Raw genomic sequence first — 18,391 nt, forward strand, 5'->3', positions numbered from 1 at the left:
CTGGAAAATAAAGTAAGCACAACCAAAACATTTTTAATTTTTGAATACAGTAGGGATGGGCAAACAGTATCAGGGTATTTTTTTTTGCAGTCTCTGTCACAATGGGGCGATTTCCCTTAATTTCCTGTTGTGCAGACACAACAGGAAATTAGGAAATTTCCCAAAAATGAGGGCAGCTTCCATGTTACACGGTTATCACATTTGTCCCAATTTGGTAATTAACCCTCACCTCTTGCTCTGGGACAAGCTTGCCATACACTATAAAATCAGGAAATAAAACGTCTCTGTAAAATCTCCTTTAGCTTTACCAAAATTATGTAATGTGAGAAAAATCCATACAATTAAGCAAAAAGCAGGCAGGTCCTTGTATTACATAGTAGATGGTACATCTAAAGAAGACTGTACAATCAGATCATATACCTACCATTGCCTTGAAAAAGTATTCATACCACTTGAAATTTTACACATGTTACAATCAAAAATGCAAATGTATTTTATTGGGATTGTATGTGATAGACCAACACAAAGTGGCACATAATTGTGAAGTGGAAGGAAAATGATAAATGGTTTTCAAAATTTCTTACACATAAATATCTGAAAAGTGTGGCGTGCATTTGTATTTAGCCCCCTTTACTCTGATACCCCTAACTAAAATCTAGTGGAAACAATTGCCTTCAGAAGTCACCTAATTAGTAAATAGAGACCACCTGTGTGTAACTTAATCTCAGTATAAATACAGCTGTTTTGTGAAGACCTCAGAGGTTTGTTAGAGAACCTTAGTGAACAAACAGCACCGTGAAAGCCAAGGAACACACCAGGCAGGTCAGAGATAAAGATGTGGAGAAGTTTAAAGCAGGGTTAGGGTCTAAAAATATATCCCAAACTTTGAACATCTCACGGAGCACTGTTCAATCCGTCAACCGAAAATGGAAAGAGTATGGCACAACTGCAAACCTACCAAGACATGGCCATCCACCTAAACTGACAGGCCGGGCAAGGAGAGCATTATTCAGTGAAGCAGCCAGGAGGCCCATGGTAACTCTGGAGGAGCTGCAGAGATCCACAGCTCAGGTGGGAGAATCTGTTCACAAGAGAACTAATAGTCATGCACTCTACAAATCTGGCCTTTATGAAGAGTGGCAAGAAGAAAGCCAATGTTAAAAGAAAGCCATAAGAAGTCCCGTTTTGCAGTTTGCGAGAAGCCTTGTGGGAGACACAGCAAACACGTGGAAGGAGATGCTCTGGAAAGATGAGACCAAAATTTAACTTTTTTGCCTAAAAGCAAAACACTATGTCTGGTGGAAAACTAACACTGCACATCACTCTGAACACACCATCCCCACCGTGAAACATGGTGGTGTGCACATCATGTTGTGGGGATGCTTTTCCTCAGCAGGGATAGGGAAGCTGGTCAGAGTTGATGGGAAGATTAATGGACCCAAATACAAGGCAATCTTAGAAGAAAACCTGTAAGAGTCTGCAAAAGTCTGTGGCAGAAGTTCACCTTCCAGCAGGAGAACGACCCTAAACTTACAGCCAGAGCTACAATGAAATGGTTTAGATCAAAGCATATTCATGTGTTAGAATGATCCAGTCAAAGTCCAGACCTAAATCCAATTGAGAATCTGTGGCAAGACTTTAAAATTGCTGTTCACAGATGCTCTCCATCCAATCTGACAAAGCTTGAGCTATTTTGCAAAGAAGAATGGACAAAAATGTCACTCTAGATGTGCAAAGCTGGTAGAGACATCCCCAAAAAGACTTGTAGCTGTAATTGCAGCAAAAGGTGGTTCTACAAAGTATTGAATAAGGGGGGCTGAATACAAATGCACGCCACAATTTTCACATATTTGTAAAAAAAAAAAAAAAATGAAAACAAAATTGTCAGTTTGTATTGTAGTCTGTGCCCCCCATTAGGGAGATTCATCCTCTCTATTTGTCCTGTTTAAAATTATAATTGAACGTAAAAGTAAAAGAAAACCCAGATTTTGGGTTGTCCCCAGAAAAGTAATAGGAGGAGAAATTTGGGACACTAGTTCTGGTGACTTTGGGGTCCCCAAGGATTTCCCTTAATTTGGAGTGATTTCCTCTCACTTCCTGTTTTGCTATGGGACAGGAGGTGAAGGAAAATCTCCGCAATGGGACACAGATGGCAAAAAATAAATAAATAAATAAATGAAAAAAAAAAAAAAAAAAAAAACCACAGGCAGAGGTTATAACCTTCCTTTGCTCTATCCAAAATGAAAAAAAAAAGTTTTGCCTAGAGTTCAACTTTAACTAACTTCGGTTACTTTAGGGTTACAGGCACAAGCATCTTTCCAATTTTTTGGAAACAAACACAATCTCAAGGAAAATCTCCCACCTCATATACTGTATTTGTACATCTATAGTCAAACTTTTTTTTTCAGTTCTGGATTGGAGTGGAGAAGGTGAAGGTTTATATTGCTGTGTGTTTCACAGGGTATAGTCAACGTCTCTATCTTGGTGACCATTATCAAGTAATGGGAACTCTGATATTTTATAGTCACTAAACAGGAGGTGAGAAAATCTTCCAATGGGAAAACGTGTTCTGGTGATCTGAGGGTTTCCCCACACTTCCAGTTATATCTTTTAAGCAAAATTACACTTTAACTGAATTCTGGATACAGAAATAAACTGGAGATTACCGGCAGGAACAGTCTTTGTGATGCACAGGGCTTGAAGAGTTTTCTCCATTCTGCTGCATTTTCAGGGGGAAAAGATATCGGGTACAAAGTATATTTAAATTTCTTTGCATTCCCCCAGCTGTTTAACTGAAAGACAAAAAGAGTATTTGAACTTGAGCAAAACTTATCAGGCTTATTCAACAAACAGGTGCTGATAGCAAAGATGTCTGCAAGGCACAGTGACCCATTGCAATTAATCCAATATGAATAAAAAACAAAAAAAAACAAAAAAAAAAAAAAAACACAAAACAATGAAATGTATATCCCAGTAAATTACTATGCAGGACAATGTTCAAGATTAACCAGTAAGTTCACCTTTCCACAAAAAAAAAAAAAAAAGTAACATTTTTGCAGGTACAAAACGTGCATTTTTTTATTGTTACACTGCACCCGTGATCAGCAGATCAGCCAGGATCCTTCAGACTCTTATGCTGCGTACACACGAGCGAAATGTCCCACAGAAGCTTTTCATTGTCTATTCCGATCGTGTGTAGGCCTCATCGGCCTTTTTTTTTTTTTTTTTTGAAAATTCTGACGGACCTAGAAATGGAACATGTTATAAATATTTCTGATGGAACCAATTCCTATTGGGAAATCTGCTCATCTGTATGCTGTTCTATGGACCAGAAACGACGCATGCTCTGAAGCAAGTACAAGACGGAAGCTATTGGCTAATGGCTATTGCACTTACTTTTTCTAGTCCCGTCGTACGTGTTGTACGTCACCGCGTTCTGGACGGTCGGACTTTGGTGTGACCATGTGTAGACAAGACCGCTTGAGCGGAATTCCGTCAAGGAAAAACCTTTGGAGTTTATTTCGACAGCAAAAACGGTCGCGTGTACAGGGCATTAGACAACTGTCTGCCCGTATCTCCCGCACGGGCAGACCATTATTGAACTGCAGGAAGAATCAATGAAAAAGACCGCACAATAGCAGCCTCAACAGCTCACTGAGAACTACAAGCCATCTGCCGCTGTTGATGATGGTACCTGTAGTTCATTCATTCATAGAAAACTGTGAATGAATGACGCTAGATGTGGGAGCGGGATCCCACACAGCCATTCGGTTTTCAAAAAATGATAGTGGATGTGGGAAGAAGATTCCCGCCCACTGTCACAGAGTGGCAAGCGCTGGTGGCGGGAGGTTGGTGTATAGGAGCATGTTACAGGTTAAACGTGGGTGTAACATGCTCCTAAGGCTCTTAGGAAGGGAAAGTCTCCAAGGTGGAGACTTTCAGAGCTGATCGTTTAATAGTTCATGGTTTTGCTAATCTATTTATAGCAACCTCCCCAACACAAAACTGCTGCTGCTTTTATCATATGTGGTGGAGAGCTTGTCAGGAGTTATCACGCTAATAATAACAGAAGAACAGAAGACAGCTATGCTTTGATGAAAAATAACAAAACACTGCAGATTTATGAGCCCAGCTAAAATTTAATGAATTGGGTTTACATCCACTTTAGGACCCCTTTCACATTGAGGCAGCTTTCAGGCGTTTTAGCGCTAGAAATAGCCTGTAAAGCGCCTGAAAACTGCCTCCCATGCTGCCCGAGTGTGAAAGCCTAAGAGCTTTCACACTGGGGTGGTGCGCTTGCGGGACGTTATAAAAAGTCCTGCAAGCAGCATCTTTGGGGCGGTTTGGGAGCGCTGTATACAGCACTCCCAAAACGCCCCTGCCCACTGCAATGAATGGGCAGCACTTCCGAAGCGCCGCACCAGGGGCGTTTTTAACCCCTTCTTTTGGCGCTAGCGGCTGAAAAGCGCCACTTAAACAGCGGTAAAGCGCCGCTACTTTTAGCGGTGCTTTACAGCTAACACACAAGCAGCCTAAGGGGTCTTAGGTATAAGTAAATTGTAACTATTTTACAAGTCCAAATCCAGCGAAAACATTTAATTTAGAGCAGGAAAGGTTTAAAATCTCTGTCAAGTTTTAAATGTCATAAAAGTTTCCTCATAGCGGAGATTTTGCTTCTCTTCCTGTTCTGTCCAACAATAAAAAGGAAAAATCCCTCATAGGGACACAGAGAGCAATACATCTGACAGGTTCTAAACATATCACTCTACTAGTTATTGTGTTTTTATTGCTGTGTGACCCATTGAGGGGAATTAATGGGAGGTGGATTGACTTTACATCATTTCTAGATGACTCCTTTACAGGTATTTGCATAGCACCATTTATGCCACACTTTACATACTGTACATTCAAATTAGTCCATGATCTCAAGGAGCTTACAATCTTACATGCATACATACACATACTAGGGCCAATTTAGACAAATTACCATACCAGCACGTCTTTGGCGTTAATAATGTCTTTGGTTAAACAAGAAATTAGATACCCATCATATAAACTAGTGAAAAAAAAAAATTACCAAATGGGGACGCATACAGCATAAAGATTTGGCAGGGGATCGAAGTCATCTCCATTACCTAACAGAATTATTATAACTGTTTCTTACCCTCATTGCCGCAGTCCTTGACAGCTAGATCTGTCACTGCATTTTTGACAGCTGTTATGATATGGATGCACAGCTATGTTTGAGCATGGTGGCAAAAGTAATGAATGAAACTCTAAAGCCTTGTACACACGCTTAAATTTTCGGATGACCGAATGCCCTTTTTTTTTGTGGCATGCTAGTCTCATGTCGAAAGTGAAGAGGTTACTCACAATACAAAAATTTTCGTTTGACAGAATACAACTTCAGAAGTGACGTAATAGTTCTGTATGTATTTTTTCATTTCTGAGCATGCGTAGTCTTGCTCTTAAGTTTTTTTTCATACAAAAACCATACTAATGAAATTAAAAATCGGACGTTAAGTTCACAACCGACAAAAATTTTATAGTCTGCACATCCAGTTTTTGTCTGAAGAAAAAGCGAAATCAAAAGCACTGTACTAACGATCAGACAGCTCGTTGTACACATTTTTTCATCTGATTTTCGTAACGTGTGTACGGGCCTTCATGGAAAGTTTGTCTCGAAGAGGGCTACAGTGTTCATGTTTTGCACTACATTGCTAGGTTGATCAATACATACTCAAATTTTCCATTTAGGATGATCACTTACAATAATAGTGAAGTCACTTTGCAACTGGTCCTCAGCAAAGATGTGAAACTGAAGAGGTTTTCTACTAAACAGAAGTGCAGATTTCAGCATCGTAACAGTCTCTTCCAGTCTACTACCACAAGCCACAACTGCTAAGTGCATAGTGTCCAGGCCACGTTTTACAGGAAGACTGTATCTGTAAGACAAAAACAACAAATGCCACCTTATAATATAAGCTGAGTGTAAGAAATCTTTTAAAAATACAAATAGACCAGCCTTTCTCAACCTTTTTACTTTTTCAAGTACCTCTGAAATAATTTACAGATCTTGAGGAACCCCTGTTAAAACCAATTCATTGAGACTCAGTGGGAAAATGCCCCTGTTACAGACAGCTAAAAAGATTACTGGTGTCAAACATCTGGCTATGCCAAGTGGTGTTGGCCCCCCGGACCCATGCAGGCACCATAAAACAGGTAGTAAATCAGCCAAAGCTCAAGGAACCCCTGGCAATCTCTGGAGAAAACCTGGTTGAGAATGGCTGAAATAGAGAATTATAAGCAACGACTCATGACCTGTACAGACACATAACTCCTAGTGACTGACTTTTAGTTTGTATAAGTGGAAGCCTAGGCACCGAGATCCAGAAGTTTAAAAAAATGACACGATTATCTGCCCATCACAACAAAAAAACGGTCACACAATGTAAATTACTATATGAGCCCTTTCACACTGGGGCGGGGGGCGGCGTCGGCGGTAAAACGCAGCTATTATTAGCGGAGTTTTACCGTCGGTATGCGGCCGCTAGTGGGGAGGTTTTACCCCCCGCTAGCGGCCGAGAAAGGGTCAAATACCACCGCAAAGCGCCTCTGCCGTCCCATTGATTTCAATGGGCAGGAGCGGTATACACACCGCTCCTTCACCGCTCCGAAGATGCTGCTGGCAGGACTTTTTTTACCGTCCTGCCAGCGCATCGCTCCAGTGTGAAAGCCCTCGGGGCTTTCACACTGAAATGCAAGCAGCGGCACTTTCGGGTCGGTTTGCAGGCGCTATTATTAGCGCAATAGCGCCTGCAAACCGCCCCAGTGTGAAAGGGCTCTATCTGTATTGATCAATGATTTTCTAACAAGCAATATAAACAGTTAGATTGACCTCTAACCTTGTAAATATGCCCTGCCTATATATTTGCATTGTTTTCCAAATGTTATTGATTACAAACCAAAACATAGCAGTAGTAAACAGAAGAGGCAGCATTAAAAGAGAAGTATGCTTTTTTCTTTTTTTCCCAAATTCATACTTACCTAGGTGGATGCAGCAATGCTGCATCTGTCCCCCGCCGCCTCTGCACTGAGAGCCGAGCCACCGAACATCGCCAGCTCGGGTTTTCGCTCACCTCCCTGAGCGGAGAGATGCTGCCTGTCAGTCAGCAGCTCCCCTGCTCTGCTCCTCCACGCTCACTGGAGCACTGATCTGTGGAGGGGCGGGGAGTGGCCGTCTCAGCGACTCGCTGAGAGGCTAAGACTGCCATCAGTCCAGGCAGCTGGCGGATCCCGACTTCCTAAGACGTGGTGCCTCGACTGATTGCAGCGGCGTCAGCGGAGAGCGGACTTCAGACCACTCTTCACTGAAAACGGGTCACAGGAGTGCAAAACAAATTGCACTCCTGTGACCCAAAGCTCAGGCTGGACTTCTCATTACATTGTAGTTTACAAAAAAAAGTCTAAAGAAAATTAACTCCGCTTGAGTGGATTCTGTTGATTCAATCCCGGATTCTTAAAATATTCTTAAAGTACTAATTCACAACAAATGTTTGTGAATTAGTACTGCTTGGACCTTGAAGAAGGGGACATACCCCAAAAGCTTGTTCTGAAATATTGTATGTTAGAGCAAATAAAAAAAAGTTACCACGAACAGTAGTCTAAAATATTCAGAAAAACAGCAACTAGATTTTTCGCCAGATTTTTTTGCAGCTCATCCCGGCTTCTTCCAATGCGCAGTCCATAGATCCAATAGCTTACAATTTTAGGAATGTGGACTATGTGCAGCAATGATGGTCAACCCGGATCATGTTTGATTATTTCATAGCAAGAGAAATTTTTCAAAGTGGTCCAATATTCCAAGGTTAATGTTAAGCTATGTAATTATGCTGGAATGGATTACTAGACATTAAGGACCGAGCCTCTTTTTGAGATTTGTTGTTTACAAGTTAAAAGCAGTTTTTTTTTTGCCAGAAAATTACTTAAAACCCCCAAACATTACACATTTCCCCAACACCCTAGAGAATAAAAGGTCGTTGCAATACTTTTTTTTCACATCGTAGTGTGAAGCACCCTTTTTTGGGAAAAAAATACACTTTTTTGAATTAAAAAATAAGACAACAGTAAAGTTAGCCCAATTTTTTTTTATATTGTGAAAGATAATGTTACACCGAGTAAACTGATACCCAACATGTCACGCTTCAAAATTGCGCCTGCTCGTGGAATGGCGACAAACTTTAACCCTTAAAAATGTCCATAGGCGAAGTTTAAAAAATTCTACAGGTTGCATGTTTTGAGTTAGAGGAGGTCTAGGGCTAGAATTATTGCTCTCGCTCTATCGATCATGGCGATACCTCACATGTGTGGTTTGAACACAGTTTTCATATACGGGCGCTACTCGCGTATGCGTTCGCTTATGCATGCGAGCTCGGCGGGACGGGGCATGCTTTAAATTTTTTTTTGTCTTATTTTACCTATTATTTTTACACTGTTCTTTAAAAAAAAAAAAAAAAAATTGTGTCACTTTTATTCCTATTACAAGGAATATAAACATCCCTTGTAATAGAAAAAAAGCATGACAAGGACCTCTTAAATATGAGATCTGGGGTCAAAAAGACTTCAGATCTCATATTTACACTAAAATGCAATAATAAAAAAAATAATAATAATAATTCTGTCATTTAAAAAAAAAAAATAAAAAAAATGGCCCTTTAAGAACTATGGGCGGAAGTGACGTTTTGACGTCGCTTCGCCCTGCAATGGTATGGAGACGGGTGGGGGCCATCTTATCCTCACTTGACTCCATACCCAGCAAGGAAGAGCATCCGATCACCACTGCCAGTGCCAATGGCTCCAGTAAGCGGCGGAGGGCACCAGAGCGCGGCGGGTCCTTTTCCCGCCGCGATAAAAGTGATCTTGCGGAAAATCCACCGCAGAGACCACTATTACCAGAAACCGGACCGCCGGTCGAAGAAGAGGATACCAGGGTTATGGCAGCTAGCTGCTGCCATAACAACGATATTCCTCTTCAAAGTTAGGATGTATATTGGCGTGCGGCGGTCCAGAAGTGGTTAAAGTGTCACTAAAACCACAGCATATATAAAAAAAAAAAACCCTCTCAATAAATGCTGTATTACATGCTGTTCATACTCAGTGATACTCATACTCATGAGATCGCCACCTTCTGTTCATGTCCCCAATTCAGCTACGGATTTTGCATCTGGGGTGGCAACGCTACGCATTTCAGTGGGTTTCTATGCTAAGCATTTCCTCCCTATTACGTCTGAGCAGCCCATGTGACTATAGAGTCACACATGTGGGTGTATAAACAGTGGTAAATGACAACCCACTCTCTCCCTCCTCCTCCAAGCCCACTAACCAGCTAAACACAATGGGGGTAGAAAATTACATGAAGATTATTGGAGGCTTCACCGACCTCTTCTAAGATACAGGCTGAAGGGGCGTGACATGTCCTGTGACTGGCCGAAATCCGCCCACACCATGTTATTGCCAAAAATTAATCAAGATTTGATTTTAAATATATATTTGTATGACAACTTAAAGGGGTTGTAAAGGTATAAATTTTTTCACCTTAATGCATTCTATGCATTAAGGTGAAAAAACTTTTGAAAATACCGCCGCCCCCAGCCCCCCCGTTTTACTTACCTGACACCTTGAAACTCGGCCGCTCGCTCCCGACCTCCATTCAGCCGATCAGCCTGGTCGCTGATTGGCTATAGTGGATGGATTGAAAGCAGCGCAGCCATTGGCTCGCGCTGCTGTCAATCACAGCCAATGACGCGGCGCGCCGGGGGCGGGGCCGAGTGATACAGCGAGCGGCTATAGCCGCCGGCTTTATCACGGGAGCGCGCCCGCAATAACTAACCACCATGCGAGAGAGCTCGCATTAAGGTGGTTAGTTATTGCGGGGAGGAGCTGAGACAGCCGCCGAGGGACCCCAGAAGACCAGGTTCGGTGCCACTCTGTGCAGAACGAGCTGCACAGTGAAGGTAAGTATAACATGTTTGTTATTTTAAAAAAAAAAAAAAAATTTACCTTTACAACCCCTTTAAAACCGTTTATTGATATTTTTTTTCCATTCTGAACTTGTTACTAACAGCAGAAGACTAGAAGCTCGTTATGTTTCTCTGCAGACAGGCTGGGAAAGATCTGGGTCATGTGACAGCTGTATATTGATTAGGAAAAAGGTACTTGGATGTTTCTTTTATTAAAATAATTACAGGGCCATCATCCATATACAGAAATAGAAGGGACAACATAAATTAAAAAGTGTGTGTTTAGTATCACTTTACCAGAAGGGCTGTAATATACGCTTTTCCTCAAAGCAAACCTTGCACCTCCCCAAGAAAATAATTTCCCACTTGTAGTGCTTGTTTATGCAGCAGTGAATTACACATCCCACTGCTTATCTTTTGTAGATCTCAGGGGTGTGCATCTTCACTGGTCTCATGATTCAATTAGGATTATCCTGTCCAGGATTCGATTTGATTCCGCGATGCATCAGGAAGCATCTTGATTACTGCGCAAGTGCACATAGCGAAGAACTTTTTATACAAAAATTAAATCAAGCTGTCAGAAAAACTAAATTTTTCTCCAGGGGCAGAGGGATGGATGGGGATCCGAGGCAGAGGGATGGATGGGGATCCGAGGCAGAGGGATGGATGGGGATCCGAGGCAGAGGGATGGATGGGGATCCGAGGCAGAGGGATGGATGGGGATCCGAGGCAGAGGGATGGATGGGGATCCGAGGCAGAGGGATGGATGGGGATCCGAGGCAGAGGGATGGATGGGGATCCGAGGCAGAGGGATGGATGGGGATCCGAGGCAGAGGGATGGATGGGGATCCGAGGCAGAGGGATGGATGGGGATCCGAGGCAGAGGGATGGATGGCGATCCGAGGCAGAGGGATGGATGGCGATCCGAGGCAGAGGGATGGATGGCGATCCGAGGCAGAGGGATGGATGGCGATCCGAGGCAGAGGGATGGATGGCGATCCGAGGCAGAGGGATGGATGGGGATCCGAGGCAGAGGGATGGATGGGGATCCGAGGCAGAGGGATGGATGGGGATCCGAGGCAGAGGGATGGATGGGGATCCGAGGCAGAGGGATGGATGAATGGGGATCCGAGGCAGAGGGATGGATGGATGGGGATCCGAGGCAGAGGGATGGATGGGGATCCGAGGCAGAGGGATGGATGGGGATCCGATGGGATCAGTGGCAGAATCAGTGGCAGAGGGGTGGCAGGATCAGTGGCAGAGGAATAGATGGGTTTAGGCAGAGGGGTAGTGGAGGGATGGGATCAGTGACATTGGCACTCACCAGCTCTCAGTGTCAGTGGATTCCCCCTCCTCCATGCTGCTCAGTTTGTTTTCCCCCTTCTGGTGCCTCCAATAAAGCCTCAGCTGACTTTCTGCTTCAGTAAAGGGGAGGGGGCTTTATCCACCAGGCAGGCTCTGCCTCTGTTTCTCCCGGAGAAGCAGAGCACTGCAGGGGCAGAGGGATGGATGGGGATCCGAGGCAGAGGGATGGATGGGGATCCGAGGCAGAGGGATGGATGGGGATCCGAGGCAGAGGGATGGATGGGGATACGAGGCAGAGGGATGGATGGATGGGGATCCGAGGCAGAGGGATGGATGAATGGGGATCCGAGGCAGAGGGAGGGATGGATGGGGATCCGAGGCAGAGGGATGGATGGGGATCCGAGGCAGAGGGATGGATGGATGGGGATCCGAGGCAGAGGGATGGATGGATGGGGATCCGAGGCAGAGGGATGGATGGATGGGGATCCGAGGCAGAGGGAGGGATGGATGGGGATCCGAGGCAGAGGGATGGATGAATGGGGATCCGAGGCAGAGGGATGGATGAATGGGGATCCGAAGCAGAGGGATGGATGGATGGGGATCCGAGGCAGAGGGATGGATGGGGATCCGAGGCAGAGGGATGGATGGGGATCCGAGGCAGAGGGATGGATGGGGATCCGAGGCAGAGGGATGGATGGGGATCTGATGGGATCAGTGGCAGAATCAGTGGCAGAGGGGTGGCAGGATCAGTGGCAGAGGGATAGATGGGTTTAGGCAGAGGGGTAGTGGAGGGATGGGATCAGTGACATTGGCACTCACCAGCTCTCAGTGTCAGTGGATTCCCCCTCCTCCATGCTGCTCAGTTTGTTTTCCCCCTTCTGGTGCCTCCAATAAAGCCTCAGCTGACTTTCTGCTTCAGTAAAGGGGAGGGGGCTTTATCCACCAGGCAGGCTCTGCCTCTGTTTCTCCCGGAGAAGCAGAGCACTGCAGGGGCAGAGGGATGGATGGGGATCCGAGGCAGAGGGATGGATGGGGATCCGAGGCAGAGGGATGGATGGGGATCCGAGGCAGAGGGATGGATGGGGATACGAGGCAGAGGGATGGATGGATGGATGGGGATCCGAGGCAGAGGGATGGATGAATGGGGATCCGAGGCAGAGGGAGGGATGGATGGGGATCCGAGGCAGAGGGAGGGATGGATGGGGATCCGAGGCAGAGGGATGGATGGATGGGGATCCGAGGCAGAGGGATGGATGGATGGGGATCCGAGGCAGAGGGATGGATGGATGGGGATCCGAGGCAGAGGGATGGATGGATGGGGATCCGAGGCAGAGGGATGGATGGATGGGGATCCGAGGCAGAGGGATGGATGGATGGGGATCCGAGGCAGAGGGATGGATGAATGGGGATCCGAGGCAGAGGGATGGATGAATGGGGATCCGAAGCAGAGGGATGGATGGATGGGGATCCGAAGCAGAGGGATGGATGGATGGGGATCCGAGGCAGAGGGATGGATGGATGGATGGGGATCCGAGGCAGAGGGATGGATGGGGATCCGAGGCAGAGGGATGGATGGGGATCCGAGGCAGAGGGATGGATGGGGATCTGATGGGATCAGTGGCAGAATCAGTGGCAGAGGGGTGGCAGGATCAGTGGCAGAGGGATAGATGGGTTTAGGCAGAGGGGTAGTGGAGGGATGGGATCAGTGACATTGGCACTCACCAGCTCTCAGTGTCAGTGGATTCCCCCTCCTCCATGCTGCTCAGTTTGTTTTCCCCCTTCTGGTGCCTCCAATAAAGCCTCAGCTGACTTTCTGCTTCAGTAAAGGGGAGGGGGCTTTATCCACCAGGCAGGCTCTGCCTCTGTTTCTCCCGGAGAAGCAGAGCACTGCAGGGGCAGAGGGATGGATGGGGATCCGAGGCAGAGGGATGGATGGGGATCCGAGGCAGAGGGATGGATGGGGATCCGAGGCAGAGGGATGGATGGGGATCCGAGGCAGAGGGATGGATGGATGGGGATCCGAGGCAGAGGGATGGATGGGGATCCGAGGCAGAGGGATGGATGGGGATCCGAGGCAGAGGGATGGATGGGGATCCGAGGCAGAGGGATGGATGGGGATCCGAGGCAGAGGGATGGATGGGGATCCGAGGCAGAGGGATGGATGGGGATCCGAGGCAGAGGGATGGATGGGGATCCGAGGCAGAGGGATGGATGGGGATCCGAGGCAGAGGGATGGATGGGGATCCGAGGCAGAGGGATGGATGGGGATCCGAGGCAGAGGGATGGATGGGGATCCGAGGCAGAGGGATGGATGGGGATCCGAGGCAGAGGGATGGATGGGGATCCGAGGCAGAGGGATGGATGGGGATCCGAGGCAGAGGGATGGATGGGGATTTGAGGCAGAGGGATGGATGAATGGGGATCCGAGGCAGAGGGAGGGATGGATGGGGATCCGAAGCAGAGGGATGGATGGATGGGGATCCGAGGCAGAGGGATGGATGGGGATCCGAGGCAGAGGGATGGATGGGGATCCGAGGCAGAGGGATGGATGGGGATCCGAGGCAGAGGGATGGATGGGGATTCGAGGCAGAGGGATGGATGGGGATCCGAGGCAGAGGGATGGATGGATGGGGATCCGAGGCAGAGGGATGGATGAATGGGGATCCGAGGCAGAGGGAGGGATGGATGGGGATCCGAAGCAGAGGGATGGATGGATGGGGATCCGAGGCAGAGGGATGGATGAATGGGGATCCGAGGCAGAGGGAGGGATGGATGGGGATCCGAAGCAGAGGGATGGATGGATGGGGATCCGAGGCAGAGGGATGGATGGATGGGGATCCGAGGCAGAGGGATGGATGGATGGGGATCCGAGGCAGAGGGATGGATGGATGGGGATCCGAGGCAGAGGGATGGATGGATGGGGATCCGAGGCAGAGGGATGGATGGGGATCCGAGGCAGAGGGATGGATGGGGATCCGAGGCAGAGGGATGGATGGGGATCCGAGGCAGAGGGATGGATGGGGATTCGAGGCAGAGGGATGGATGGGGATCCGAGGCAGAGGGATGGATGGATGGGGATCCGAGGCAGAGGGATGGATGAATGGGGATCCGAGGCAGAGGGAGGGATGGATGGGGATCCGAAGCAGAGGGATGGATGGATGGGGATCCGAGGCAGAGGGATGGATGAATGGGGATCCGAGGCAGAGGGAGGGATGGATGGGGATCCGAAGCAGAGGGATGGATGGATGGGGATCCGAGGCAGAGGGATGGATGGATGGGGATCCGAGGCAGAGGGATGGATGGATGGGGATCCGAGGCAGAGGGATGGATGGATGGGGATCCGAGGCAGAGGGATGGATGGATGGGGATCCGAGGCAGAGGGATGGATGGGGATCCGAGGCAGAGGGATGGATGGGGATCCGAGGCAGAGGGATGGATGGGGATCCGAGGCAGAGGGATGGATGGGGATTCGAGGCAGAGGGATGGATGGGGATCCGAGGCAGAGGGATGGATGGATGGGGATCCGAGGCAGAGGGATGGATGAATGGGGATCCGAGGCAGAGGGAGGGATGGATGGGGATCCGAAGCAGAGGGATGGATGGATGGGGATCCGAGGCAGAGGGATGGATGAATGGGGATCCGAGGCAGAGGGAGGGATGGATGGGGATCCGAAGCAGAGGGATGGATGGATGGGGATCCGAGGCAGAGGGATGGATGGATGGGGATCCGAGGCAGAGGGATGGATGGATGGGGATCCGAGGCAGAGGGATGGATGGATGGGGATCCGAGGCAGAGGGATGGATGGATGGGGATCCGAGGCAGAGGGATGGATGGGGATCCGAGGCAGAGGGATGGATGGGGATCCGAGGCAGAGGGATGGATGGGGATCCGAGGCAGAGGGATGGATGGATGGGGATCCGAGGCAGAGGGATGGATGAATGGGGATCCGAGGCAGAGGGATGGATGGGGATCCGAGGCAGAGGGATGGATGAATGGGGATCCGAGGCAGAGGGATGGATGAATGGGGATCCGAGGCAGAGGGATGGATGAATGGGGATCCGAGGCAGAGGGAGGGATGGATGGGGATCCGAGGCAGAGGGAGGGATGGATGGGGATCCGAGGCAGAGGGAGGGATGGATGGGGATCCGAGGCAGAGGGATGGATGGGGATCCGATGGGATCAGTGGCAGAATCAGTGGCAGAGGGGTGGCAGGATCAGTGGCAGAGGGATAGATGGGTTTAGGCAGAGGGGTAGTGGAGGGATGGGATCAGTGACATTGGCACTCACCAGCTCTCAGTGTCAGTGGATTCCCCCTCCTCCATGCTGCTCAGTTTGTTTTCCCCCTTCTGGTGCCTCCAATAAAGCCTCAGCTGACTTTCTGCTTCAGTAAAGGGGAGGGGGCTTTATCCACCAGGCAGGCTCTGCCTCTGTTTCTCCCGGAGAAGCAGAGCACTGCAGGGGCAGAGGGATGGATGGGGATCCGAGGCAGAGGGATGGATGGGGATCCGAGGCAGAGGGATGGATGGGGATCCGAGGCAGAGGGATGGATGGATGGGGATCCGAGGCAGAGGGATGGATGGATGGGGATCCGAGGCAGAGGGATGGATGGGGATCCGAGGCAGAGGGATGGATGGGGATCCGAGGCAGAGGGATGGATGGGGATCCGAGGCAGAGGGATGGATGGGGATCCGAGGCAGAGGGATGGATGGGGATCCGAGGCAGAGGGATGGATGGGGATCCGAGGCAGAGGGATGGATGGGGATCCGAGGCAGAGGGATGGATGGGGATCCGAGGCAGAGGGATGGATGGGGATCCGAGGCAGAGGGATGGATGGGGATTTGAGGCAGAGGGATGGATGAATGGGGATCCGAGGCAGAGGGAGGGATGGATGGGGATCCGAAGCAGAGGGATGGATGGATGGGGATCCGAGGCAGAGGGATGGATGGGGATCCGAGGCAGAGGGATGGATGGGGATCCGAGGCAGAGGGATGGATGGGGATCCGAGGCAGAGGGATGGATGGGGATTCGAGGCAGAGGGATGGATGGGGATCCGAGGCAGAGGGATGGATGGATGGGGATCCGAGGCAGAGGGATGGATGAATGGGGATCCGAGGCAGAGGGAGGGATGGATGGGGATCCGAAGCAGAGGGATGGATGGGGATCCGAGGCAGAGGGATGGATGAATGGGGATCCGAGGCAGAGGGAGGGATGGATGGGGATCCGAAGCAGAGGGATGGATGGATGGGGATCCGAAGCAGAGGGATGGATGGATGGGGATCCGAGGCAGAGGGATGGATGGATGGGGATCCGAGGCAGAAGGATGGATGGATGGGGATCCGAGGCAGAGGGATGGATGGATGGGGATCCGAGGCAGAGGGATGGATGGATGGGGATCCGAGGCAGAGGGATGGATGGGGATCCGAGGCAGAGGGATGGATGGGGATCCGAGGCAGAGGGATGGATGGATGGGGATCCGAGGCAGAGGGATGGATGGATGGGGATCCGAGGCAGAGGGATGGATGAATGGGGATCCGAGGCAGAGGGATGGATGGGGATCCGAGGCAGAGGGATGGATGAATGGGGATCCGAGGCAGAGGGATGGATGAATGGGGATCCGAGGCAGAGGGATGGATGAATGGGGATCCGAGGCAGAGGGAGGGATGGATGGGGATCCGAGGCAGAGGGAGGGATGGATGGGGATCCGAGGCAGAGGGAGGGATGGATGGGGATCCGAGGCAGAGGGATGGATGGGGATCCGATGGGATCAGTGGCAGAATCAGTGGCAGAGGGGTGGCAGGATCAGTGGCAGAGGGATAGATGGGTTTAGGCAGAGGGGTAGTGGAGGGATGGGATCAGTGACATTGGCACTCACCAGCTCTCGGTGTCAGTGGATTCCCCCTCCTCCATGCTGCTCAGTTTGTTTTCCCCCTTCTGGTGCCTCCAATAAAGCCTCAGCTGACTTTCTGCTTCAGTAAAGGGGAGGGGGCTTTATCCACCAGGCAGGCTCTGCCTCTGTTTCTCCCGGAGAAGCAGAGCACTGCACGGAGCGACGGATGACGTCATCAGAGATCGATTCAGGCAACTTGCAGCACTGCGAACGTCTGAATTGCGATGATGCGATAATATTCAACACCCCTAGTAGATCCCATTGCACACTACCATCTTTGTTTTCAGGTCATTGGCAGCTGGCTGTCTCTTCCTGATCCTTATCCTTCCTGATCCTTTTATTAAAGTGTGTTTTTCCCCTAAAAAATTGTGTTTGAAAGACTGCTGCGCAGATACAGTGTAAAATAAAATATTGCAACAACCGCCATTTTATTCTCTAGGGTCTATGCTAATAAATATATATATATATATATATATATATATATATATATATATATATATAAAATATTAAGGGGCTCTAAATAATTTTCTAGCAAAAAATACTGATTTTAACTTGTAAACAAGTGACAGAAAAAGGTTTAGTCTTTAAGTGGTTAAATGTCCCTCATTTACAGAGCGAAGTTCATTCCTTTGGTCTAAATAGGCAAATTGTTACAATGTTTCTCCTTATCTCCATCTAAGGGATGTTGTCATAAACTTTTTTTTTTTTTTGTAAGCTGTAAGCAGAGAACTCTGCATAGAACCAGGAAAATGCTTTAAGATCGCGGTGGGGGAAGATCTTTAACAAAAAAATCATGCAGCTCTAGTGTGATCCCGTAAAAAATAAATCCATCTAAGGGCAACATGGGTATCGGCGAGTATTTGCACTTGTACATTAAAAAATGGTATCGTGCATCCCTACTACTAAACAATCCAAAAATTGTAATTGATAAAAAGATGTATTAAAACGGATTAAAAAACCCAAAACTAAGCGTTTTAATAAGGGGGAGAAGGACAAAGTAGAGGCGAAACTTTTATTTTTGCTAAAAGGTCAGCTTTAAGAAAATTCTGCACTGGGTTCCCCTTCTCTGCTGCCAAGTCATTTTACCAAAGTTGGACATGTGATTTTTGATTGAAAGAAGCATCAATGGCAATTGACTACCTGACCCTTCTTATCAGGTTTTGGTCACGTGAGTGGCACA

At 48.4% G+C, this 18,391-nt stretch overlaps 1 protein-coding gene across 2 annotated transcripts in view; it reads right to left on the bottom strand.

The window, feature by feature from the left end:
• The window catches only part of GXYLT1 (glucoside xylosyltransferase 1), a 91,376-nt gene that overhangs the window by 46,791 nt on the left and 26,194 nt on the right, over window positions 1–18,391 (bottom strand). For both annotated transcript variants that reach the window (XM_073619933.1, XM_073619934.1), the window contains 2 exons: window positions 5,771–5,945; window positions 2,667–2,792 (listed from right to left, as the gene is read on the bottom strand). In XM_073619933.1, coding sequence (XP_073476034.1) covers window positions 2,667–2,792; window positions 5,771–5,945 — 301 coding nt within the window. The remainder of the gene's footprint in view (window positions 1–2,666; window positions 2,793–5,770; window positions 5,946–18,391) is intronic.

The sequence above is a fragment of the Aquarana catesbeiana genome, linkage group LG03 (assembly GCF_042186555.1).
Source record: "Aquarana catesbeiana isolate 2022-GZ linkage group LG03, ASM4218655v1, whole genome shotgun sequence".
Classification (NCBI taxonomy): domain Eukaryota; kingdom Metazoa; phylum Chordata; class Amphibia; order Anura; family Ranidae; genus Aquarana; species Aquarana catesbeiana.